Source organism: Lynx rufus, unplaced genomic scaffold (genome assembly GCF_022079265.1).
Source record: "Lynx rufus isolate CCGP_SWC_20201006 ecotype Redwood Valley unplaced genomic scaffold, mLynRuf1.p SCAF_1, whole genome shotgun sequence".
Lineage (NCBI taxonomy): Eukaryota > Metazoa > Chordata > Mammalia > Carnivora > Felidae > Lynx > Lynx rufus.
The window spans coordinates 133,111,267-133,138,857 of record NW_025814823.1 but is presented as its reverse complement, the minus strand read 5'-3'; the positions used below and the strand labels follow the sequence as shown (position 1 = coordinate 133,138,857).

General features: G+C 35.0%; 1 protein-coding gene across 9 annotated transcripts in view; it reads right to left on the bottom strand.

Annotated features, from left to right (window-relative positions):
• ERBIN (erbb2 interacting protein) overlaps positions 1–27,591 on the bottom strand; it is a 130,858-nt gene that overhangs the window by 38,133 nt on the left and 65,134 nt on the right. For all 9 annotated transcript variants that reach the window (XM_047087295.1, XM_047087324.1, XM_047087344.1 and 6 more), the window contains exons 5-15: positions 26,351–26,429; positions 24,697–24,786; positions 22,603–22,659; positions 18,421–18,484; positions 14,610–14,684; positions 13,636–13,780; positions 12,316–12,388; positions 11,851–11,980; positions 11,440–11,555; positions 9,243–9,312; positions 1,021–1,120 (exon numbers count right to left, since the gene is read on the bottom strand). In XM_047087295.1, the coding sequence (XP_046943251.1) occupies positions 1,021–1,120; positions 9,243–9,312; positions 11,440–11,555; positions 11,851–11,980; positions 12,316–12,388; positions 13,636–13,780; positions 14,610–14,684; positions 18,421–18,484; positions 22,603–22,659; positions 24,697–24,786; positions 26,351–26,429 (999 nt within the window). The remainder of the gene's footprint in view (positions 1–1,020; positions 1,121–9,242; positions 9,313–11,439; positions 11,556–11,850; positions 11,981–12,315; positions 12,389–13,635; positions 13,781–14,609; positions 14,685–18,420; positions 18,485–22,602; positions 22,660–24,696; positions 24,787–26,350; positions 26,430–27,591) is intronic.

Below are 27,591 nucleotides of genomic sequence, written 5' to 3'. Positions count from 1 at the left end.
ATAATACTCCAAGCATATGGTCCCTGATATACATTTAAAGGGTCTCATGACTAAGGTTTTACTAAATGTAAATGACGTTTTCCTAACACCTAGCCCCTAGAGGTCCTCAAACCTTGTTTCCACAATTCCTTAGAGACTGCCCCTGTCCCTAACCCCCACCAACCTGAGGGTATATAATCAGTCACTCCCCACAACCCCAGTGCAGCTTTTCTGTCCATGGGTCCTGTCTCCATGCTTTAATAAAATCACCTTTTTGCACCAAAGATGTCTGTAAGAATTCTTTCTTGGCCATCAGCTCTGAACTCTACCACCACCCCAAAACAACATGTATTGGAACCAATCTGCTCCTTAGTCTAAAAGGCTTTCATACCAAAACTGTTGCAAAACATGTATGGTCAATAGAAAAGGGTATGTTCCCCTTTCTAGGAAAAACCTAAGAACTTAGAAACAACACTTTATGCAGAATTCTACATATTATCCTTATCTGGTATGTAGATCCAAAGATAGTATTTAGTCTACAACAAAACAAGTGAATGAAACAGTTCCTGGTTCAACAGTCCTAACTACATTTCACATGCATTCCTGACATTTAGCAAAGAATAGAGAGATCTGTAACAAATGAAGTTGACTGTTTAATTTCAAGAAATCATTTAAGGAAGCATATGGTCTACATGTACCTCCAAATTCAACTACCTATAGCCCTGACATACTTATTTTCTCATTTTCAGAGAGACTACGTGAGCTAGGGAGAGAAGCAGAGGGAGAGGGCTGAGGGGGCGGGGGGGGAAGGAGGGGGGGGGAAGGAGGGGGAGGGGGGAGGGACAGAGAGAGAGAGAGAGAGAGAGAGAGAGAGAGACACCGAGACCCCCCCCAAGCAGGCTCCAGCCTCAGCACAAAGCCCAACCTGGGGCTCAACCCCACAACCCCGGGATCATGACCTGAGCCGAAATCAACAGTCAGGCGTTCAGTAGACTGAGCCACCCAGGTGCCCCAAAAGAAAAGAGATTTTTAAACTCCTACCATCCTCAGTCCTTGGCTGCTGAGGGAACATGTAGTTAGTAAGCACCATTTTCTGGGTCTCTGAATCAGTCTCTTTTTGAAGAGGTATCAGGGGTTTGGACTAGGGAAAGAAAATAATAAATGTTTACCTTTTAATAATCCTAAAGCAAATACATATCCAGCAATTCCTCTGAATAAGTACTCACCATGCTTTTCTATAAAGTATCAATGTGTAGATTACAAAAACAAGCTTATATATACATAGTAACACTTTAAGCAATGATTTGAAACCTTATAAAAATCTACAAAATATCATTTAGTTTTAGTATAGAACAAAACTCACACTGAATTGCAATTATCCCTGATTGTCAATACAATTTAAAAAGATCTCATATACTAAGTGTATCCACAGTCCAGTAATTACTTATCACAGTGATTTAATAAAGCTATAAAACAAGCTTTTGGATTTTATGTTATTGTGCCTCCTTTACATTATCTTTCCCCCTTTGGGAAGAGGCTTTTATAGAAATGGTTTAGAAGGTTTAGTATAGTTACCCACAGTTAATTCTAGCTGAAAAAAATAGTACTTATAACAAACATTAAGTTGTAACCTGGTTCTCTCTTCTCCCATGTCTCCTATCTCCATTAATGATACCACAAATTTACTTACTTAATGGTGGAACTATAAAACTTTTTTTTGGACATTTTTTAAAACTTCTCTCCTAATTGGTTATGAAGTGTTTTCAACTTATTCTTTTTTTTTTTTTTTTTTTAATTTTTTTTTCCAACGTTTATTTATTTTTGGGACAGAGAGAGACAGAGCATGAACGGGGGAGGGGCAGAGAGAGAGGGAGACACAGAATCGGAAACAGGCTCCAGGCTGAGCCATCAGCCCAGAGCCCGACGCGGGGCTCGAACTCACGGACCGCGAGATCGTGACCTGGCTGAAGTCGGACGCTTAACCGACTGCGCCATCCAGGCGCCCCTCAACTTATTCTTAATATAACTAATAACTTTGGCCAGTCTATTAACCCAAAATCCTATCAATCCATGCCCTGACTGACTCCAGACAGGCAGGAAACTACCCAATCTCTCCCTCACGTGCCAACCTATCAATTAATTCTTTAGACTGACTCTTGTGAAAACCTTGCAGCTAGCTAATGTATCCTGTGATCTTACTCCCATTCAAACATTTCCTCCATGGCCCTCAACTTGTTCCACAATAAACAAACTGCCCTGCATCTCAAACATCTTCACTGAAAACTTTCCTTGACCTCCTCAGATAACAGATATGGCAGATATACTTCTTCCCTAGGACAGTACTTCCCTGTACTCTTCTCAAAAATAGGGTTATTCTCTCAAAGATCATAAACCCTACGTCAGGAGATAGGTAAATTTAGAGCTTACAAATGCTGTGAGATCATCACTCTTCTCTCTTCAAGTATAAATACCTGTTCTTTTGAGGGACATTAAATTCTGCCTCTACCATTCTGAACTCTGCCTCTGCCATTCTACATCCTTTCCTAATATCCACTGATCTCCTGGTTAGTGCTGGAATCAGATAATAGGATCACTTGAGTTGCAGTGTGGTTCAGAATGAAATTAGGGTGGTTTGAGATTGGAGGTGGTGGCAACACTGGAGGCAGAGATCTATTTCATATCTCAGTAGTCCAAGTCAACAAGAGTAAGGTGAAGATGAGAACCATAGATAATTTACAAATTTTTAGCAGCCACATGTTTCTAAAAAGCAAAAATAAGTTAAATTTTGATAATACATTAAATTTAACATATCTTCTATGTTCAAAATAGAATTCTGTTATATGATCAAAAATTGTTAATGTGATATTTTATTTTCTTTGTTTATATGAAATATACAAAATCTGGAATATATTTTACACTTAGAGCACATCTCAATTTGGACCAGACATATGACACTGGTGCCTACTGTACTGGAGATGATACACTATATTTAAGATGATTATATTTAAGGGAAGTGAAAGCAGGGATAAAGCAAAGCAGAAAAACACCTGAGATATATAAGAGTTAAGACTAAATAGACTTCGGTGATTAACAGTAGTTAAGAGTTATACTCCCAAGTCTGTCTCTAGCAAGTACTTTTTACTAATCTAGGGAACCCAGAGAAAAGAAAAAGATTGGGAGCAGAGGATAGCACGTTCACTTTTAGACTGGTTGAATTTGAGACATCTGGGTGGCAATGTTAAGCAGAAAATGAGTGTACAGTAAAGGAAAGAGAACTGAGAGCTGAGGATACTGTTAGGAATAACGGCATATAGATAGTAATTGCATCTTTCCTAGAGTTAAGTATATGGAAAGAAACTCAAGATGAGCCTTGAGTACCATATGGGGCACCAATATCTAAGACTGGCAGAAGAAAAATTCCTGAAAAGGAAACAGAGGAGCGGTCAAGCACAAGGACAAGCAGTAGAGGATGGTAACAGAGACACCACGTCTGCTCTCTCTCCACTGTTTCCACAATATTTGCTAGTCAAGCTCACCAAAATTGACACTCCCTTGAACTTTCAACTTTCTTTTATTTGCTTTCTTTTTGTACCTCACCAGACCTCATTATAAATACTTTTGTGCCAATTACGAGGACCACCTTGTTGCATTGTCTTTCTCTTTACACCTGCCTTGGCAAAGCTGCAACCCAGAATCGTTCCAACCGTGTGCTTTCTCTATATTACCCAATGAGCAAATTAATGTAACTACAGATCTGTGGTAACCAACTTCAACAGGGATTCTCAATGGTGCCTAAAAATCCTTCTATGTTTCCTAAATTATATTCTGAAGATACTATTTTCTCAAAGATTTTTTTTTAAAGAACAAAAATAGGATGTAAAATCTGCTCGGAACCTGCTACATTCTAAGAATTTCAACATATACATTAGCTCTGCCTCTCACAAACTTCAGACCAAGCTGCTTTCAAAAGGACAAGAATCCCTGCCACAGTTTTAAATTCTGTCGGTTACACACCAGTTATCCAACTTCTTCTCATATCCTTAATCTAATTCTCCACAGTCTCCTCGCAACAACCTATAAAAATGTTTAAAGAATTCCTTCTTATGTGCCTCTAGCTACCAATTTCTTTATGTTCCACCCCTCTCCTTTCTTATCCAACCTTATTAAAAGCTTAATCAACTATTGTATGGTGCAATTTTCTCATTTACTTATTCTTTAAATTGTGTCAATCAGGTTTTTGATGTACACCTCTAAAATTACATTAGCTATAGTCAAAATAAGTTGGCATGTTATACCCAACTTGCATATTTTCCAGACTTCATTTGAATTGACACCTCAATAGCATTTATCCCCTTACAGCTTCTTCCCTTAAGCTATCTGCTTCATCCTTAACTTGAATCCACTATCATATAGTTTTTCTTCTACCTCTATGGCCACTCTAAGCTTATTAATCCATCTGCCACTTAAATGTTAGTACTGCTTGGGATTCATCCATCCTGAACATTTAAATAAATAAATTCATAGAATTTATTCTATGTGGATAAAAAAAGTCCTGCACTTATGGTCTATCTCACTCTCAAAAATAAAATAAACATTAAAAATATTTATTGTTTTTTTAAATGTTTATTTTATTTTTGAGGAAGAGAGAGACAGAGTGTGAGCCAGGGGAGTGGACAGACAGAGAGGGAGACACAGAATCTGAAGCAGGCTCCAGGCTCTGAGCTGTCAGCACAGAGCCCGATGCGGGGCTCAAACTCACAAACCGTGAGATCATGACCTGAGCCAAAGTCATATGCTTAACCGACAGAACCACCCAGGCGCCCCTAAAAAATTTTTTTAAAGAAACAAACAAAATCTATAATGATCCTGGGAAAAAGGAAATCATGCCTTCAGGAGCAATTCTGAGAAATCCCAGGAGGTTAGAAATTAAAAGAATGGGGAAACCAACAGCAGAGAAACGACAGTCTAAAACAGTCGAGGCGGCAGGGGGAAGAAGGGGGGCAGAGAATCATGGCCACTAGAACTGTCCTCAACATGCCTATCCAAAAAATAAACATGCCTGACTGGAACTTAATATCCTCCCATAAACATTTTTCTTTCTGTCACAGTTCCTCATCTTGGTAATTTTATCGATTTCCATCTTGTCACTTCAGCCACATCTCTGAAGCTCATCTTTGCTTTTACTGCCTTTCTTCTCACACACATGCATTTTTCACATACTCCATTGATGTGACCTTTTAAGTTATGCCCTAAATATACCAGCTCTTCTTTGGCCCTACTGTCATTATCTTACTTCAAGCCAACATTTTCTATTGCCTTGAGTATGGCAATAGAAACGCCCTCCAACCAGTCTCTCCTGCCTTCACACTTGTCACCACCATTCCTAGTTAAATCCACCTTTCACAACGCAGCCCAAAAAACATTCCAAAATATCAATCTGATCTTACTACTTGCTTGTTCATATGTTATAATGGTTCACCATCAACTACAGTAGGGTTGACATGTATCACAGGATCACTTCTTCCTCTTAAACTGACGGCATATATGAATAATTGATTAGGACTATGATGACCAAACACCCAGTTTGCCTGGGACATTCACATTTTACACATGCAGTTTTGACACAATTATTGTAAAGCCCCTTTTCGATAACATGGACAATAAATTACAGAGACACCCTAATCACGGCAATTTTCCACAGAGCCTGAATAAGACTTCCAAATCCTTAAAACAATCTTTCAGAAGTCACTCATAATTTATCAGTGTTAACATGCAAGATTTAAAAAAACATCTATTTACCATTCTTGAAATACAACGCAAGTTCTTTTTGAAATATAAGATCTTCCATGACCTGTTTATCTCTTTGGCCTCATTTGCTACTCTTCCATCTCAAAGGTTATGTTCTAGTCACAATGAACCACTTGTACAGTTACCTAGTACACTAGACTTCTTCATCAAAAAGTGCTCAGGTTTATAATATTCCTTCTAACCAGAATATTCTTCCCCTTTCTTTGTTTAAATCCTATGATTATTTTGAGAATTAGTCATTGCAGGAATCTCCTCCTCTGGAAAACCTGCCTTTACACCCCCAAGTTAAACTCTTTTTTGAACCTGAAGCCCAGTCCTACCAAGTCTTTTATCACATTGTATTACAATGACCTTCTTAACAGCCTTATGTATCCCAGCTTAGTCTGCCTGGCACAAAACAGTGTTCAATAAACAGTTCTTGAATGAAAATGACAAAATGAACGAGGAAACAAACCAACTGTTCTGTTTAAGACTTCAAAGACTCATGAAAAACCATGTTATTCCACGTTCTGCAGGTGCTACATGGTCAGTGAAATATTCAAGAGCAATTTATTCTGATAATTCATAATCAGACTACTTTTACATACCTTCTCCCCTATAATTTGTACGTCCACAGCAAAATGACTACTTCATATTGTAAGGGAGGTAATATGGCTTACACAGGATGCTTCATGATTTATTACTTTACTATTCTGTCAAACTTTGAGAAAAACACAAAACCCCTCATCACTACAATTTTTATTTTTTATAAGTAATTAACAGATGGGGAACAAGGAGAAGATAATGAGAGAACATTGTAAATATGAAAAACTGTCTTAGATACCAGATAATTTCACTAAAATGAGTTGTCTAACATACCTTGCTGGTATTCATTACCTAAAATAGCGCTATTATACTAAAAAAGTCTCAAAAGTCCTCAAGACCAGGAGCCATGTCTCATTTATACTATAATAACTAACTGGGATAAGCCAGAGCCCAGCAATGTTCTGTGAATCCAGATGCAAAATTTCGTAACATTTCACATTAAATACTCAATTAAGAGGGATTAGAAATAGGAGTTTTACATATACATGAACTGACACATTTAATGATGATGAAGTAATCACTGTGTTTAAGCTGTAACAGAAGCAAAGGTATCATCATTTTAGTATTTCCTACCCTAACTTGTAGAACAAGTAAATACTACAATCTGATTCTGAAGCATGGATTGACAATTTAAGGCTTTTAGTTCAGTAATGAGAGGTAAGAAAAGAGGTCTTGGTTAAGAAGTTTGCAGAATCTTGAAATATAGCCAAGTGGGTTTCTTTACTCTAGTAACATGTAAGAGTTGTTAATAGAATCCAAAAGAAGGATATAACACAGTCTCCTGAGCAAATTCAACTATGGAACTTAAGAATATCTTATGAGACTCATGTATCTAAACCTTGGGAAAATATACAGATAGATTATTATAAGGTATTGCTCAAAGTCAAATGCTAAGCATTAATTTATTAAAAGGGTACTCTGCCTTGCTAAAACAAAACAAAACAAAACAAAACAAAACAAAACAGTAAGACATAGCTGAGAATAGATAAGGAAAAAAGATTTCCTCATACTTACAGATAGTAAGTTAACCCTTATTTTGTTTAGGACCTACAATCTATTATTTTGGTGACATTATACAGGAGATTTCTTATCATTTAAAGTACAACGTTTCTAACAATCTACACTGCGAATCCTAAGACATTTCAAATTAAACTCAAAATACATTTTTCCAATGTTTTTCACAGGTGAATTATAGCTACTATTTGCAAGGATAAAATGCTCACATTTAATTCTAAAACCAAGGCAAATACAGAGAGATACATCCATCAACTGTCCAAATGGGAACTGAGCCACAGTACTAGGGTAAATCCACAGTCATGACCTTCCTGCCTCCCATGCATTATATACACTTAAATTAGTATTTCATCCCCACTATTCTGCTAAAACTATGTACTCTTCTCACGGTCAGTAACTACTTCTGACTTGACAAACCTCGTGGTCAATTACAAGTCCTCATCTACGGGACCCACCAGCAACAATCTGTTGCAGTTGATCTTCCTTCAGATGGCTCTCTAGATAACACACCCTCCTGACTGGCTGGTTCTTCTTATTCTCCTTTTGGGGCCCCTCTCATTCCTGAGCTCAATCTTTGACCTTTTCTTCTCCATCCTCTCTCCCTAGTAATTTCATGCACTTCCATGGTGTTAAATCCTCCTTTTGTACAATGTTGACTCCCATATTTTATCTCCAGCCAGTATACTTGACAGTCAACTACTGGCCTGATGTTCCTACATTCCTTTTCATCGTCTCCACTCAATAGTTGAAGCCCAGCAATACCTCCTTCTAAACTACTACAAAAGCCTCTTTATTGAATTTTCTCCTTGCAATATAGGATATTCCACTCTCACCCTAAGCACCCACAGACTGTTTCTCACATAAGTGTCAAAATAATCTTTTAAAAATGTACATCACATCTTGCCATTCCCTAGCATGAAATACTTCAGCAGATTTCTATCTAAGTCAGAGTAAAACCCCAATTCATTAGCATGGCCTACAAGGTCATATGTGATCTATAGTGCCAGTTTTCCTATCTGATCTAATCTTACTCAATTCTCTTCCTTACTCACTTTATTCCAGCCCTGAGTGCTTTATCTATTCCTCAGTTACACCAAGCTCATTCGAATATTAAGAGTTGCACTCTTAAAATTATTTAAATGCACCTCTTCTACCAACTCACTGTCCCAGTCTATGTATGGTTCACTCCTAATTTCATGTGCCTGTCTGCTCTACTGGTCCTCTTCCTCAGAGAGAGACACTTCCTAAATCATCCTATTTAAAATAGGATGTTTACTCTTGCCCTGCTACTTTTCTAACGTCTCAGGTTCTGTTTTTCTTTGTGGCTCTGACATACTATTACATAATTACTTGTTTCTATCTCCCTTGAAAATGTAAGCTCAATGAGAATATAAGAATATTCTATTTGCTTCATCAATGTATCTCAAGTTTCCAGAGCAGTTCATGGACTATTGTAAGCCTTCAAAAAATGTTTATCTATCCAAGTCCAGGAAATAACTTTTAATTCCTTAGAAACACTTCTTTAAGGTGTGTGAAACTTCATTATCAAATCTCTACACGTATACTCAAGAGGATCACTATAAAACCTTCAAAAAGTGAGACAGTATTGAATCTGATTTCTTAATTTATCTTTTTACAGATTCAGGAGAAATTAGACAGTCCAACAGGATTTACTGTTTTCAATCTACACAAATTGCACATAAATTATCTGTATCTAAATATTTTCATTTTTCCTTACATACATTTTAAAATGTGTACCAGAGTATAACTGCTCTTAAATGAGCCTACATTAATTATTATGCATAATCATATAACACAATTGGAATTGCAGTAACATACAAACTCAGAATGCCTACCTGATTATCTGAGAGCCACATAGCAGTCAACTGCTGAAGTTTTGTAAAGCTAAAGGGCAAATTCTTTAATCTGTGAATACAAAAAATACAAACAAAAGTAAAATAAGAAATGTTAAAATATAAGAGCAAAATCTAATGGTCTTCTAAACAATTTTATATTATTGAATATGAAAACAGAAAAATATGTAATTTAGTAGAGAAGCCAATATAGGTCTTTGACATAAGTTATAAGACAAAATATTATTTTATAAGAATTCATTTAAAAATATAATTCTTCAATCAATTCAGCTAGGGGAAAAATGAATAATTTAATAATCTCAAAAAAATTATCTGCTAAGAAAAAATGTTAACTATCCCTACTTTAATGTAAAGACAAGAACACATTAGGCAATGTCTCATAAAATTGCTCTGGATATTTTATTTATATTTAAAAGAACAAATTATTATATGAAGCCTTAGTGATAGTTTGTTAATAAAAAAAAAAAAAAGCACTGTTCTGGGTTTCATTATGAGCCAAAACTTTCATATCCCAAAGACTATTTAAACACTGTAATGAGTAAAAAACAAAGTAATATGAAGAACTCATTAAAATGCCAAATTAAAATAGCACCCTATTTAAAACAGAATATCTATTTAAACCTTCTATCTTATTATGCCTATCTGCTCTGCTATGCCTATCTTTCAAGGCAATTTGCTGGAACCTATAGCTCTAGCTTTGGGGTACAAAGTATAGGCAGAAATCAGGAATGATTTTTATTTTTTTTACTTTTTTTTTTAATGTTTATTTATTTTTTGAGACAGAGAGAGACAGAGCATGAACGGGGGAGGGTCAGAGAGAGAGGGAGACACAGAATCTGAAGCAGGCTCCAGGCTCTGAGCTGGCAGCACAGAGCCCGACGCCGGGCTCGAACTCACGGACTGTGAGATCATGACCTGAGCCGAATCGGACGCTTAACCGACTGAGCCACCCAGGCGCCCCTGTTTTTTTTTTTTTTTAAAAAGCAGTGGTTATTCTTTTTTTTTTTTTTTAAATTTTTTTTTTTTTTCAACGTTTATTTATTTTTGGGACAGAGAGAGACAGAGCATGAACGGGGGAGGGGCAGAGAGAGAAGGAGACACAGAATCAGAAACAGGCTCCAGGCTCCGAGCCATCAGCCCAGAGCCCGACGCGGGGCTCGAACTCCCGGACCGCGAGATCGTGACCTGGCTGAAGTCGGACGCTTAACCGACTGCACCACCCAGGCGCCCCAAGCAGTGGTTATTCTTAAATAAAATGCAACAGTCTGAAAATGCTAATTAGTCAGAAAACTGGGCTTATATTAAAGTTCTACTTTACAAGCTAAGTGAGTCATCTTAAATTCAAGTTTTAATTTTCTTCTCATAAAATGACAGTATGTATCGTACTATTTCACAGTGTTGTTTTGAATGCTTCATAAGATACTATGAAAGCAAAATGTAAAACCCCTCTACAACCATTCTTTTATCATTATTAGGACCTTTACTTCAAGAAAAATTACAGACAATCTGTTCTTAACTTAAAAATTATTCCAATTTAGCAGCTCTAGTGATCTATTTACTCTGCACCTTGACTGTGTTTCCCGAGCTATGTGAATAGGTGCCTAATCACATCTCTGCTCAGAAAAGCACAGGAAGCAGATCAGATTAAAAGTTGTGCCATTCAGCAGCAGTATTAAGGTGAAGATCTGACTTTAGGGATAAAAAAGGTGACGATAAGAGGGGCGCCTAGGTGGCTCAGTCGGTTGAGTGTCCAACTTTGGCTCAGGTCATGGTCTCACAGTTTGTGGGTTCAAGCCCCAGTCAGGCTCTGTGCTGACAGCTCAGAGCCTGGGGCTGTTTTGGATTCTGTGTCTCCCTCTCTCTGCCCCTACCCTGCTCACGCTCTGTCTCTCTCTCTCAAAAATAAACATTAAAAACAAAAATTTTTTAAAAGGTGACTATAAGGAAAGATGTAGAACTAAACTTGCAAGTTATATGGCTGAAGTTGACACGAAATGGACTGCAACAAATAACCACAGTATAAAACCACAGATAAAATTAGGTCATTTTTTCAAATGAAAATTCTATTTAAAAACCAAAAAGAAGTTGAAAAGAAAAACATGCATTTGATTTTCTATCATATAATGAAACTTTAATTTCATCCATTCAGTGTCTTCTATAAACCAACAGCATTACAAACCTATTGTCACTTAAATTGATGACTTTTAATTTTTGCATATCACCCATTTCCTCTGGAAGTGTCTCAAGTTTATTGGAATGGAGAAATAGCACAGTTATATTTTTCCAGCTTCCAATCTGAAAGAGAAACATAAAATTGGGGATCAAAATTCTGGCCTACTGCTTAATAGACATAGGTAAAATACAATTTTCCAACATTTTTCTCATTTATAAAAGGAATCATATTTTTATTTATTAATTTTCATGTATAAAGAAAAGTTGGTATCTCTGTAAAACAGTATAGCTAATTATTATTCAGAAATCAAATAACTTAGTTACATAATTATTTCTGAAAGAAAACAGAAAAAAACCCACTGGATAGCCATAATAAATAATATGAAAAAAAATTCAAGGCAAATTTAAAATATTGTACCTCTGGGGGTAACTGTTGTAAGTAATTATGATCTGCAGCAAAGGTTCTTATATTAGTAAGCTGTCCAACAGATGAAGGCAAAGCTTCAACTTCATTGAAGCTACAATCCAGTTCTTCTATTGATACTAACCTTTAGTTAAAATAAATGACATACATTATTTTTTAAAAGTTTCCTACATATAATCCAAAACTTCAGAATATATAAACATTTGAACTTGACTTTAACAAATCTAGCAAAACTCTATCTCCACTAAACTTATTAAAATAGGTCTAACTTTGCTTATATCTATCCAACCTATAACCAATTACTTATTTAAATGCTTATGGAATCTCCCTTAGATGCTACTTTTGCATTTATCTGAAAATATATATGGCTGAATGAAACATATATATGATATACATATAAACATAAATATATAAAGCTGAATGAAAGCCAAGTCTTCTAGTGATTCAGAAAAATCTTACCCTCCTATAGAGTCTGGCAGATACATTAACTGATTTTCATCTATTTTTAGAGTTGTTACATTCTTCAATGAACCTATTTGAGGGAAGAAATAATATTCAATTTTCCAGCTGGAACTAGAAGCAAGTCAATCAACAGTTAATGTGAGTATATATTACATTTGACAGGAATCATGTAGAACTTTCTTAGACAACTTATCTAAAAAAGAAATCAACCTAATCTCATCTCCTCACTCCTCATCTCATAACTCTGTACTCCCTTACCCTATATTTTCAATTTTCACCTATATATCACCTTTTAACATTAGTGTGTATTTATTTTACTCCCGCTAAAATGTAAGCTTCATAAGTGTAGGGACTTCTGTCTGTTTGTTCACAGTTGTAGCCCTGCTCCTTAAAACAATGGCATGGCACAAGTGAGTACAAACAAAAAGGAAATAGTAAGCGTATAACAAACTATTCTATGTACTCTAAATACTAAAACAATAAAAATCGAGTGTGGAATTAAAAGTGGCGAATAAATCATAGCAGAATTTGCAAAATGTAACATGAGCCAAAACAACTATATAACCTGATAAATATGTATAAATATTTTTTGGTTCCTATGTTTAAACATCATGAAGATGGCAAGGTTTACGTTTTTGGTTCTTTAATTCAATTTCCTTGAAGCATCATCAGACTACAAGCAACTACACATATGTAGGCTCTCATAGGATTTGCTAAACTGGTTTGTTTTTTCATCTGTGAGCCTAAAATGAAGGAAGACTAAAAAAACGTTACTAGATGAGGGCTATGATTAGAAGTTAAACAAAGTTTCGATAACTTAACCTCTTTTTAAAGAATTTAAATTTTATTAGAGTGATAAAAATGACATTTCCGTAAAGAAAAATGCAGTAAATGTCAACTAAGAAGTAAAATGTGTAAGTGATCACATGAAGAAAAAATTCATATAAGATTCGTGACTGGCAGTATAAGAAAATTAGCTCACAACGAGGGTCCCTGGGTGGCTCACAGTTGGTTGAGCATGTGACTCTTGATTTTGGCTCAGGTCATGATCTCATATTTTGTGAGTTTTGAGCCCCACATCCAGCTCTGCGCTGATAGTATGGAGCTTGTTTGGGATTCTCTTCCTGCCCCTCCCACATGAGCTCTATCTCTTTCAAAAAACTAAATAAATAAATAAACCTAAAAAAAAATAAAAACTAGCTCATCACAAATGAAATGTGATATATGAAAACTTTGAGTCAAGCAATGACAAAAAGGGAATTTCTGAAAGTTCACATTAGTAAAAACTAATTATATGAATTAGAAAGCAATACAAACCAATAGTCTCAGGCAGTTGTTGAAGTGAATTGCTTGATAACAGGAGGTCCTGAAGGTTTTCACATGCTGAAATTCCTTCTTCAATCATTTCAATATTATTCTTAGAAACATCCAAATATGTGAGCTGTTTCAAACTACCAATAAACTAGAAGTAAAAAATGGGAAATCTAATGACTCTATTAAGCTTATTTATGCCAAGTTTAGGTAATAAACTCAATACCAAGTTATAATTCATTACTACACATTTATATGAGAGAAAAGATTCAATTTTTTAGCAAATGCCATGAGTAGGGGTGCCTGGGTGGCTCAGTCAGTTAAACATCTGACTCTTGATTTCAGCTCAGGTCATGATCTCTACGGTCTGTGAGATTGAGACCCATGTCTGGCTCTGTGCTGACAGCGCAGAGCCTCCTTGGGATTTTCTCTCTCCCTTTCTCTCTGTTCCTCCTCTGCTCACACGCTCTCTCTGTCTCTCAAAATAAATGAACAAATTTTTAAAAAATGCCATAAGTAATGTATTCAGTAATAAAGCTAAGAGCTCCTGCTAAGAGCCTAGCAGAGTGACAATGGGCTTATACTTTTCTTTGGGAACTCAGCTGTCACCACTGACTAGGGCGATAGGACATATAGGCAATCTCATGTTCTTCAGGTATGGGAATAAGCAAAATGTCAGCTGGTAAGACACAAACTATGTGGAAAATACCCTACTTAACAATTCTCTGGACAAAACGAATTAGGATATAAACTCAATTGCAACCACAGAGAAGGATACAGTCCAGGATATTAAAAAGCGATTATATTATAAAAGTTTACTATGGGAAGTTTCTGATTTTAATCAAGGATGTATTAATAGTAAAAAAAAAAAAAAAAAAGTAATTTAGTTCTATTTAATAGTAATCTGAAAATGTACAATTCATAAAACTGCAAAGGACAGATAGCAATAAGAGAAGCCATTTAAAGTTTGATATACATACCCCTGGGATAAAAGTCAGTCTATTACCATCCATCCAAAATTCTTTCAATCCACTTAGTTGCTCAAGTACTTCAGGCTGTTTGGATAAGAAGGGGGCGAAGAGGTTCAATACTTTACTTGAAAGTTTTTATTTGGCAAAAGAAGCTCTAGGGAACTTCTAATGATGACTTCTACTTTAAAACATTAAATAAATAACTGGGGGGTGGGAAGCAAAGCCAAGATTCGAGACTTTCCACTACATAACAGTTATTACAGTGATATTACTAAAAAAGAACTCAAAGATAGGCATTCCAGAAGAGTAGAATGCATAAAACTCATTTAAGCTTTTGATTACACAACAGGCTTGAGTATTTATAAAATTAATAAAGAAATAAAAATAAGACCCATTGCTTTTAAGAGTATGATAAAAAGATACTCTTAATTATTATCTGTAAAAAGATTTAGCCTTTTATAAAAACCACAAAGATACTCCCTGATGACTAAGAGAGAGGAAAATAAGGAAAAAAAAAAATCTTAAATGTCCAATAAAAAAGGAAAGGTAAGTAAACCAAGGCATAATCACATGGCACACATATTCTGTTATTTTGAACTTCCAGCAATTACAAAGTGAAATATTGTTTGTAGTATGTGGTTAACAACCAAAAAATTAATGAGAGGGTTGCAGTGGGCCTTCTTGGTATTGAGACAAAACTTGATCTTGGGCATTTTGCCCTTGCAGGCTCTGTTGAATGCATTCTTCAAAGGTATTTCTGTCACCACACAAACCTGTGTCGAGTCATTAACACTGTGATGACAGAGAGTACCATCATATCTAATCAACATAATAACACAATTAATATGTAAAAGTCATGTTGTTCAGATTCACTGCTAACGTAAAAATACAGGTAAGAATTCTAAGTGTAACTTGGATAAAAAGAAATATTCTTCTGTGCTTTATCTGTTACCATTCTAAGGGTAAGTTTTAAAAAAATGTATAATGCTGGGGGCGCCTGGGTGGCGCAGTCGGTTAAGCGTCCGACTTCAGCCAGGTCACGATCTCGCGGTCCGGGAGTTCGAGCCCCGCGTCAGGCTCTGGGCTGATGGCTCAGAGCCTGGAGCCTGTTTCCGATTCTGTGTCTCCCTCTCTCTCTGCCCCTCCCCCGTTCATGCTCTGTCTCTCTCTGTCCCAAAAATAAATAAAAAACGTTGAAAAAAAAATGTATAATGCTGGAGACCAAAATGTACAAAAATTAATGAATTGGAAAGTTGTTGATTCACAGAATTAACAATAATGAAGATTTTTCAAATAGTTAATGTGGAAATAGATTAATACATATAAAAATGTTAAGTTTAATAAGTTAGGAAGCATAGTATATGTATTTTTCTCAAAAGGAGTAAAAACTTCTACCAACACACAATAAAACCCATCATAAGCCATCTGCAATTAAAATAAAATAAAGAATATGAAAGAGTATTTCAGAAAATAAATGAAGTATCCAAAACAACCATGCTCTCCCACTGACATTGAAAGTTAACTAATAGGTGAACAAATGTATCATACAATAACCTATAGGGTAATCATGAAGCTGACAATATTGAGAAATTCTTGTTTTTAAGATTATCATTTGACAAGACACATGAAAAGACGCTCAATGCCACTCATCATCAGGGAAATACAAATCAAAACCCACAAAAAAATATCACCTGACACCTGTCAGAATGGCTAAAATCAACAAGACAAGAAACAAGTTTTGGTGAGGATGTGGAAAAAAAGGAACCCTCTTATACTGCTGGTGGGAATGCAAAGTGGTACAGCCATAGTGGAAAACCTTAAAGTATGCAGGTAACTTAACAAATTAAAACTATGATTCAGCAATTTCACCACTGGGTATTTACTCAAAGAATACAAAAACACTAATTCGAAAAGATATATGTACCCCTATGTTTATGACAGCATTATTTACAATAGCCAAAATATGGAACAACCCAAGTGTCCACTGATAGACGAACAGATAAAGAAAATGTGTATACAGATACAATGGAACATGATTCAGACGTAAAAAAGAATGAGATCTTGCTATCTGCAACAACATGAATAGCTCTAGAGCATAATGCTAAGCAAAATAAGTCTGTCAGACAAAGACAAATACCACATGACTTCACTTACATGTGGAATTTAAGAAACAAATCAAATGAGCAAAGAAAAAAAAAAAGAGACAAATCCAGAATCAGAATCTCAACTATAGAGAACTGATGGAAGTGGATGTGCAGATGGGTGAAACAGGTGAAAGGGATTATGAGTGCTCTTAATGAGCACTGAGCAATGTACAGAGTTGCTGAATCACACAAATGATACATCTAAAACTAATGTTAACGTTCCATGTTAATTATACTAGAATTAAAAAAAGATTGTCATTTGAAATCAACCATAATTTTAAGAAAGAAACAAACATAATGTAAAAATTTTAATGATATTTAGATCCACGAATTCCTTTCCAAAAAAATATCTAGCTTATTTTCTGAGTTCTTTTGGAGAACTAACGACAAAAATCTACTCACATACTCCTTTCCTTTCTGATTCCATATCATAGCACATTTTGCATACAAAGCAAAAACAATTCAGAAGTCTAATTGCAAACTCAAAAATTGTTTCACTCAATGTTTTTCCTTTAGCTATTCAGTAAAATTATAGAAAAATATTTTACCATTGAATAAATTTCTTTTTTTTAAAATTTTTTTTTTTTCAACGTTTATTTATTTTTGGGACAGAGAGAGACAGAGCATGAACGGGGGAGGGACAGAGAGAGAGGGAGACACAGAATCGGAAACAGGCTCCAGGCTCTGAGCCATCAGCCCAGAGCCCGACGCGGGGCTCGAACTCACGGAGCGCGAGATCGTGACCTGGCTGAAGTCGGACGCTTAACCGACTGCGCCACCCAGGCGCCCCTGAATAAATTTCTGACCAATACCCTTAGGGAGTTAATTTTGACTTAGAAATACTTTTTTTTTTAAAGATTTTTTAATGTTTATTAATTTTTGAGAGACAGAGGGCAAGAAGAGGGAGGGGCAGAAATATTTTTTCTGATATATTCTAGGCTGATATAACTTTGTTTTTTCCTTATAATCTCTCACATTGTCTACTTAGTGTGCCTAAAAACTTTTAGTTATCTTTTCCATGGGTTTCCCTTTTTTCTTTTCATGTTTTATTCTCACTACTATCAGCTACTTCTATCTGTTTGGTTACTCTTCCCTGTTAAGAATTTTCATATCTTTTCTCTTAAAAATATGTGTATATCTTTACCCTATTTTATACTTAAAAACGCAAAGAAATAGGGGCGTCTCAGTGGCTCAGTCAGTTAAGCGTCCGACTTCGGCTCAAGTCATGATCTCACTGTTCAGGGGTTCAATCTCCACATCGGGCTCTGTGCTGACAGCTCACAAAGTTGTCTGGAACTTGCTTCAGAGTCTGTGTCTCCCTCTCTCTCTGCCCCTCCCCACTCATACTCTGTCTGTCTGTTTCTCTCTCTTTCTCTCTCTCAAGAATAAACATTTAAAAATTTTCAAAAAAAGGGGCACCTGGGTGCCTGGCTCAGTTGGTTAAATGTCTGACTCTTGATTTTGGCTCAGGTCATAATCTCTTGTTTCATGGGATTGAGCCCCATGTCAGGCTCTGCACTGACAGCATGGAGCCTGCATGAGATTCTCTCTCTTCCTCTCTCTCTCTCTCTCTCAAAAATAAACAAATAAACCAAAAAAATACAAAGAAATAAATACATTAATTTTCACATGTTCTCAAATATAAGACTTATGGACAGAGACTGGTGTGAACTTACCACTTCTGTGAATTCATTACTTCCCAAATCCAATCTTTCCAGTTGGGTCAGTCTATTCATGGTTCTATGTACAAGGGATTAATGAAGAATTAAGTATACAAAAATATCAATTACCTGTAAGCTTTCAAAACTAATGTGTTAAATGTTCTTATGTAATACCTTATGTATAGGCTTTCACATATTGAGAAAATAAAAACAATTTCTCAGAAAAGTCATCTATAATTAATTTCTAAACAAAGCAATTTTTAAATTATTCTCTAATTTTGGCTTCTCACCAGGTTTTCATTTCTATTCATAAGTAACTGCAGTAAGTTTAAACCCTGTAGACCAGAATGTGAGTAATTGGCTTTCATTTTTTTCACAGAAAAAATTTTCATATAAGTCAACTAATAAATTAGACTGGCAGCTACATAGTTATTATTATCTTCTTTCAAGCCTTGTCATATATTTATAAACCTTCAATAGAGCTGATTCTGAAAATTAATACTCAAAATTCTAAGAACAGTAAATATGACATTTCTCCCCATATTTTCAAATTAAATTCAATACAACTCAAAATAAAGTTTTATAAGAATCACAAATATGAGTAGCTGAAATTTATTTTAAATTAAAGCCAGAATACACTATTTTTAACTTCCAACTTAATATCAATATTTTTCTGAAATTATAGAGACTTGAGAAATGTACAAAAATTCATAATAAACTAAGTTGTAGTTTTCTGTCTCCATCAAAATGGCATTTCAAAAACCTTAACTAATTAATTCAAGTACATATTTATACTCTTAAGTTAGTATTTTTAGAGAAACCTAGCATTTGACAGATTGAGGTACTACTAGCTACCCAGATAAAGAACTCTGTGTTATGATTTTTTTGGATATGACAAAATGAAAGCAAAATACAATTATCATATTATCAATATGTATTAATATGCTAGTAAGTTAAAAATTAACATCATTAAAAAGCAACAGCATCCTTAAATCACAACACAAGAACAACAGACTATTTTTATCTTCGCTGGGAATTTAACAAATTAGAAAAAGCAAAATAAAATTCACTTAAAACATTTCTCTGGCTTTTTGGTGAAAAAACTAACAAACTTAAGAACACACATAAATGTAATGACACTATGTTACTGACCTAACATTAGAGGACGCAAATTTTCCCCAGCTCTTCCATTTTAAATGTGCCATTCTATCAACATTCCTTTAATTTAAATTATTTCACACCAGATTTTCTCAAAGCTGCTTTATTTAACATAGATTTATTAAAGGCCTAGTCTCGGGTACTATAAATACTATAATTCTACTTCCCTTACTCAGATCTTTGTCCAGAAAATCTCTAAGTCAGTTCTAGTTTGCTTTGTAACAAAACAAAAGGTGTATCCAGGATCCTTCTAAAGAAAGATTAGATGCTATGATATTAAACTCTTAGGTCCATAATATCATACTAGGTAAACATTTGAGAAAAGTAGAGAGGTCTTTGAGGAAGCAGGTGAAGACTGAAACAAAACAATCTTATTTTTCTTAATTCAGTATTCTTAACATGACAAAAGAACACAGCAAATCCACACACAGCAGTTAAACACTACATCAACAGGGTAAGTAATACAAGAGTACGAAAAAGAAAAGTAGCGCACTGGAAAAACTCAATTACGAATGATAGCTTTAGAAATTGAGGTTTTAAAAGTGATTTACAAAAACGGGAACAACACATGCACATAATTAACAAGGAAATATAGGGGTGCCGGGGTGGCTTAGTCGGTTAAGCGTCTGATCCGACTCTTCCTGATTTCAGCTCAGGTCTCGATCTCACCGTATGTGAGATCAAGCTCCATGTCTGGGTCTGCACTTGGAGGTGGAGCCTGTTTAAGATTCTCTTTCTTTCTCAAAACAAATAAAAACAAAACAAGGAAATATAGTGTAAAATCCTAGCAGCATCTCCATCTCAACTTGCATTATTGGCAACTTTGATCCTACTTAAACACCTCAAAAGTCTATCTAAGACAAAATTTTATGTTTTCACTTTCAAGTCTTTTCATTTAAGATCCAGCTTCTTTCTTCAAGGATAAACTAAAAACAATACCCCTCAAATTTCTTCCTGTGTACTTCTAAAAATTCCTTTGTATTTGACTCCCTTTTACCATTTCTTCTCATGTCACAGAGGAAAAATGCCCATCTTTTGTGTGCTTGGTCCCATGCCCTCCAGTATGAAGATGATATTAAATTTCACTTAGCTACATATCTAAAACAGCTTTTCCATGCACTAATCTTTGATTGTAAGAAGGTTCATTCACATGAACGTGAATGCATACTACTTTTGTAACATGCAAAAACTACAGTCTGTTTATAGTTTGTGAGGTCTCAAAAGTGTTAATCATGAGTCTTAAGAAGAAAATAGGTAAGAATTATATTTTAAAATACATTAGACAGAGCCCAATTTCAAGTTAAATAGGGCAATAAAATAATGAGTTAAAAGTATGATATCAGATAAACCATATTAATTGTAAGCTTAGCTAGTTGAGTAAACAATTTACAACTTTGTTTTCAAGTTTTATTTATTTTTGAGAGACAGAAAAAGGACGGAGGAGGGGCAGAGAGAGAGACGGACAGAGGATCCCAAGTGGGCCCCCCCTGCTGACAGTTGAGAGCCCAAAGCAGGACTCACAAACCGTGAGATGATGATCTTAGCCGAGATGATGATCTTAGCCGAAGTCAGACGCTTAACCGACTGAGCCACTCAGGAGCCCCTCCTTTTTTTTTTTTTTTTTTTAAAGTAGGCTTCACGCCCAGCAGAGAGCCCAACGTGGGGCTTGAACTCACATCCTGAGATCAAAAGTCAGATGCTTAATTGACTAAGCCACGCAGGTGCCCCAATTTACGTCATATTTGAATCTTTTAGCAGTTAGGTTTTGAACTAATGAGTCATCAATGCCAGTATCCCATCTGTAAAATACTTAAACCTTTTTGAATTTAGTATGGTTAATTTCCATTTTAATTTATACTCACAACCATCACTACAAGCTCCAATCATTTGTGCGCTGAACAATGACTCAGTTAATACATAATGTCTTCTGGGAATCAAAACGAGATATGCTCTTTGTCCTCAAAGACGTACATTCATGGGGGGAAGGTTACAAGTACATGTGCACGTGCATATTAGTTGGTCAGGTAAAATGGGAGTAAAATGTATATATAAAAAAAGAATTATGTGGTAAATTTCATAACAGATATAAATAAGATGCCAAAGAAGAGGTAACAATTAACTCCTGACAATTCAATCACAATAGAAGTTGGCAACATTTTCTATAAAGGATCAGAAAGTAATTTATGCTTTGTATACAGTCTCTGTCACAGCTACCTGACTCTAACATTAGAGAGTAAAAGAAGCCATAAGCAGTTCATAAATGAATGTGTTTCCAGTGAAACTTTACTGACAAAAATAAACAGTGGGCCAGATTTAACAAGACTGTATTTTGCCAATGCTTACACTGTAAGAATGTAGCAATGAATTCAGTGAGTTTTAAGGTACTCCTAAATGGACATAGACTACAGGGCACTTTGAGTCTGTAGATCTGTTTTAGTTTTATCTTATTTGCTCTTGGATGGCCATCTCTTCTGATGTTAGCTTACCAGTAGGGGGCCCTCTATCCCACTTCTAATTTACAATAGACTACAAAACCAGACAAATTCTTAGAAATTACAGTTACTCGACTTCACATGAAGACCCTATCGATCTCACTAACGAGTCCTATATATGAAAGCTCTAGTATATGAACTGGGACCTATATTGGGGACTCAGGTGGGCTTTATATACATATTATTTTCATATTTTAACACAAGACAGAGTTCCAGAAAGCTATGAAATCACTACAAAATACCAACAGCTGCAAAAGTTTTATATTCAACACTACTAATTAAAATGTGACCACAAATGTCAGCCTTTTAAAATAATTTTCACTCATATTTTAGGTATTACAAAGTTAACATTTCTCTAAGGATGTAAGAATTCAAAATTTTTGGGTGCCTGGCTGGCTCAGTTAGTAGGGCATGTGACTTCTGCTCTAGGGGGTTGTAAATCCAAGCCTCTCATCGGGTGTAGAGATTACTTAAAAATCTTCAAAAATAAAATCTTTAAGAATTACTTAAAAATTCTTATTTTAGAAAGGATAACACCTTTACTTACTTTGGCAACATTTTCAACTGGTTTTCTCTAAGTTCTAATATCTGGAGTTTAGTTAATCTGCAAAACAAAACAACAAATCAATAATCTATGACAAAGACAATGAATTTAATTATGATGTAATGTCACGCCCTACAGTTTCAAAGCAACCAATTTTTATTGTGTAATTATAAAGTAAGAAAAGACGATTTCTGCTCCTCAGAATTAGTGAGGGAGGGGGAGAGTTAAACACTTCTACATACTTAAAGCACATAATGTACTTAAATATAAATCCTACAGCATTTTCTGTGAAAATGCCTTCCCAAATTATTAGCCGGTAGTAGATTAGAGAACAATAATTCATCTCCAGAGTCTGGCTCTGAGAGAAAAAAGAATAAAAGAATGTAAGGTGATATAAAAAAGGGGAAATCCTCTGGCTGTTCAGTGATGCACATTCCAATAAAATTAGAGGGAAAATGAGCAGATTAGGCAGTCCAGACGTGCTAGCTAATACCAGAATGTTAATCATATTACAAAACATAAATGTATCAAATCAACATATTTGTTTATATTTATATACCTTAACACATTGTATACCTTTGTATACACTGCAAGCCTTTGTATACCTTAACACATGTGTATACCTTAAACTTATACTATGTGTCAAAAATATTTTTTTAAAAAGTGGTCCAAAAGCCAGACACAGAAAAGGAATCTATCAAGCACACTAATTTTTATATATTTACATATATAATGTATACGCATATTATATATACATACATATAGGTGTTTGTACATAAATATATGTAGCATGATAACATAGCTCCTACAAAACAGTCACTGGACCACAATGCCCAGAATTCATTTTTTCTTAATTGAAATATAGTTGACATATGACATTATTAGTTTCAGGTATACAACATAATGATGTGATATTTGTATATAGTGTGAAATGATCACCAAAGTAAGTATAGTTAACATCGATCACCATAGTTAACAAAATTTTTTTTCTTATGATGAGAACTTCTGAGATCTATTCTCTTAGCAACTTCCAAATATGCAATTCAGTATTGTTAACTATGGCCACCATGCTGTACATATATACTCGTAATTTATTTATTTTATAACTGGTACTTTTTGACCACCTTCACCAATTTTGCCCACTCTCACCCAATGGCAACCACCAATCTGTTCTCTCTGCATCTAAGAAGCTCAACTTTTGTTTTTTTTTAAGATTCCACACATAAGTGAGATCATACAGTACTGTCTTTATTTATAGACTAAAAGATAAAATTAACGTGCCACTGAACAGCACTTTCTCTAGTAATTAGTTTAAAAACAGTAATAATTCTGGGGCTCTCGGGTGGCTCGGCTGGTGAAGCATCCGACTCTGGATTTTGACTCAGGTCATGATCTCATGGTTCGTGAAATTGAGTCCTGCATCAGGCTATGAGCTGACACCACGACAGCCTGCTTGGGATTCCCTCCCCCTCTCTCTCTGCCCTCCCATGCTCACATGTTCTCTCTTTTACTCTCTTTCAATAAATAAATAGACATTAAAAAAATAAAAATAAAAACAGTAATAATTTGATACCTATTATTCATTCATTCACTGATTTGTCTTTTCATTAAGAAAAATTACTCAGACACTATAATGACAAGAAGAACTGCATGTTCAGATATTGGCAGAGGTGTGTAATGGGGTAGACCCCGGAAACACACTTTCTTTTCTCCAGAACTCTGAGTCCAATGGAGAAAACATATAAATCAATAATCAGATCATTTTCAGATGTGATAAATGCTAAGAATAAAGCATTCTGTATCTCAAATATACAGAAATTACCCACATTTAAACCATTTTTGCATATTTTAAATAAATACCAATTCAAGTCTTACATTGCCTTTTCTTCTCAATATTCACTGCTTATAATTTACTTGGGAAAATAAATTCAAAGACAAAATAACAAGTTCTGAAAAAACTATAAAAACCACAATGCTTGAAAATAATTACAAAAGAAGAGCCTATGAAAGTGTAATTAATAGTATAACTGAAGCAACTTGTTTTGTAAACTTTGTAAGAGTTAACAAGAAAAGGTTTCAGAAGAAACTGTAATTTACCTGCCGAAATTAGCTGGCAAGAACTCAAGGAAAGCATCATTTAGATATAGCTGGGTTAGGTTTAACAGCTGAGAAAATCCATCAGGAAGCCTATATAAAATATATCAGAATTTAAGTTAAATTAATACACAGAATTTCAGTCTCTTACTGAATCTCTCTAAGAATGTGTCTACCCAGCACATGCTCTTAACAGATAATAGGCACCTTTTTACTTTTATGAGGGATCCTCAAACATTTCCCTTTTGTAATAATTTGTCTGTTTCAATGTTTATAATTTCATCTCTTTGTAAAAAGGAAATGAAACAGTATTTGTCTCAAGAAGATAAAATGTGCATTAAAAGATCAAGTCTGAATGAGCCAAAATACAGAGAAATGTATTTAGTACATAACTATGACATCAGCAGACACTACTGAAATCTGCCTTATCTAACATCAGTCCAAAGGATTAGATAAGGAATTCCAAACCTTGACAGTTTTGACTTTTGGGGCTGGATAATTCTTTGTAGTGGGGAGGCTGTCTTCTGCACTGTAGTATGTTTAGCAGCAACCCTGGCCTTCAGCCATTAGAAGCCAGGAGCACCACCTACCCCCCACATGTTGTAAAAACCAAAATTGTCTCCAGAATTTGCTAAATGATCCTTAGGGGCAAAATCATTCCCATTTGAGAACCACTAGTTGAGATTATTTTCAATTTCAACATCAGGCCCTTAAACAATCACAAAAAGACTGCATAATTTTATAATAAGCAAATGAAAAGAAATAATTTAAAAAAGCTAAAAAAAATCTTAAGGCCATCTAAGAATCTATGTATGTATTAACTTTACCTTTATTTCCTCTGGTTTGCAAAACAAACTACAGATCTATAACTGGATGCTAGAGGAATATTTTCAGCTAAAGATGAAACATCATCTGTACATGTTTTTCCTGGATTTTAACAAGTACAAAATTCTCTTGCAGTGAGACATCCCAGAGTCTTTGACTGATCTTGTTTCTCTCCTACATCACACTCCTTCATCTACCACAGCAAATGAAGCATCACTGTTCAGAAAAACTCATTAAATACAGTACTGTAATACATGAAAGTTGGTTTTAGTGTTCGACCTAGCTATATTAAGCTATGCTCTATTCATCTTTTGTTTCACCATTCAATTTTTGCAAAATTTAACAGTTTTGGTGTCAGGAAAGCGTTCTATTTATAGCCACTACCATCATAAAAGAATATTTATGTCCTCTGGTATACGGTGTAACCAATCACATGGTTTTGTTGTTTTTTACCTTCTTGATCTTTCACTGTCTTTTATTATTTTCGAAAGTTTTAATGTGCTGCACAGCTGATTTGCAAGTGAAGATATTCTTACATTGTGCAAATATCACTGAACAAGGAGACCTGGATTCTAGCCTCGTTTCTGATACAAACTATCTGCGAGACCTGGAACAAAACACCTGCGTTATCTGTCTGGATGTCTAATTTACTTTTGTAAAATACGGGTTTAGAAAAAATACTTAAGAGGTTTCTTTTTAATCTAACATTAAAATTTTGTACAGATTTAAGGCTGATATCAACGAATCATTAAAATATAGAAAACAATTTTCTACTACTATCTCACAGATGTTTTATTCACAAAAGTAACTTACAACTCAACTGAGAACTTACTTGGAAATAGGGTTTACACTGGCCTCCACAACTGTCAAAACTTTACAATTTTTTATATTTTCTGGAAATTCCTGTATTCCTAGAAAATGAACAGATAATCAATAATCAAATTAAAAGGATCTTTTATAAAAGATAAAATAATAACATAAAATTACCATATACCTTGCAGATTCAAAATTTACCAACTAAGTAGGATCTAGATAAATTGACACCAACATCAATCTAACAGAACTACCTCTACAACGATTTCTCTCTTTTCTCTTCATCTTTTTTCATGTGCCTCTTTATAACTGTCAATTACTAATTTTACCTGCCTTTTTTTCCTTGAGTTCTTCTGAAAATTAGTTAATACCTTCTCTATTTGATGATGTGAAGGATACAAAATGCAGAACACTTAGCAATCTACCTATTTTTCTGCTGTACAAAGATGAATTACTTTTTTTAATGCTGGGCTCCAAATTAAGGTGGCCCCTAACATATGTATATATGTAAGGACAAAACTGAAAACAAAGCTGAAGATAGAAGAGGTTAAAAAAAAAAAATCTATGTTTGATATGACAGCAAATATGCCAGAAGGCAGCTGCTGAGCAAAATTTCTGTAAAATACCATACAAATGTTGTGACAAGACAAATTACAGTAAGCTTTCTAAGCACTTACTCTTATTTTCACAAACTATCTCTGCAAAAATATATTAATAATTTGTGAATAACCCACAAACTTTAAGTAGCAATGTTGTAATCCAAACTAAAAGAATGTGAAATCTTTTTCAAATATTCCAAAAACTCTGTTTCTAAGATTCATTCCTGTAATGACACAGTATGATTATTCCACATGGTTGACACTAAAAGATCATTTAAACTTCTTTCAACTTCATCACTGTATCATTCTTTTTTAAAAAAATTTTTTAATGTTTATTTGTTTTGGAGAGAGAGACAGAGTGCGAGCAGGGTAGGAACACAGAGAAAAGGAGGCACAGAATCCGAAGCAAGCTGCAGCTCTGAGCTGGCAACACAGAGACTGACACAGGGCTCAAACCCATGAACTGTGAGATCGTGACCCGAGCCAAAGTCAGATGCTTAACCAACTGAGCCACCCACACATCCTCGTCACTATATCATTCCAAGTAAGCAAGTTTACCACAGTGCCAAACACAGGATTTCAGGTGATGAAATACGAATGGCACAAAATCACCAACTGGCAAATAGTGCAGTAATAACTGTCCAGTCAAAATTCATATAAT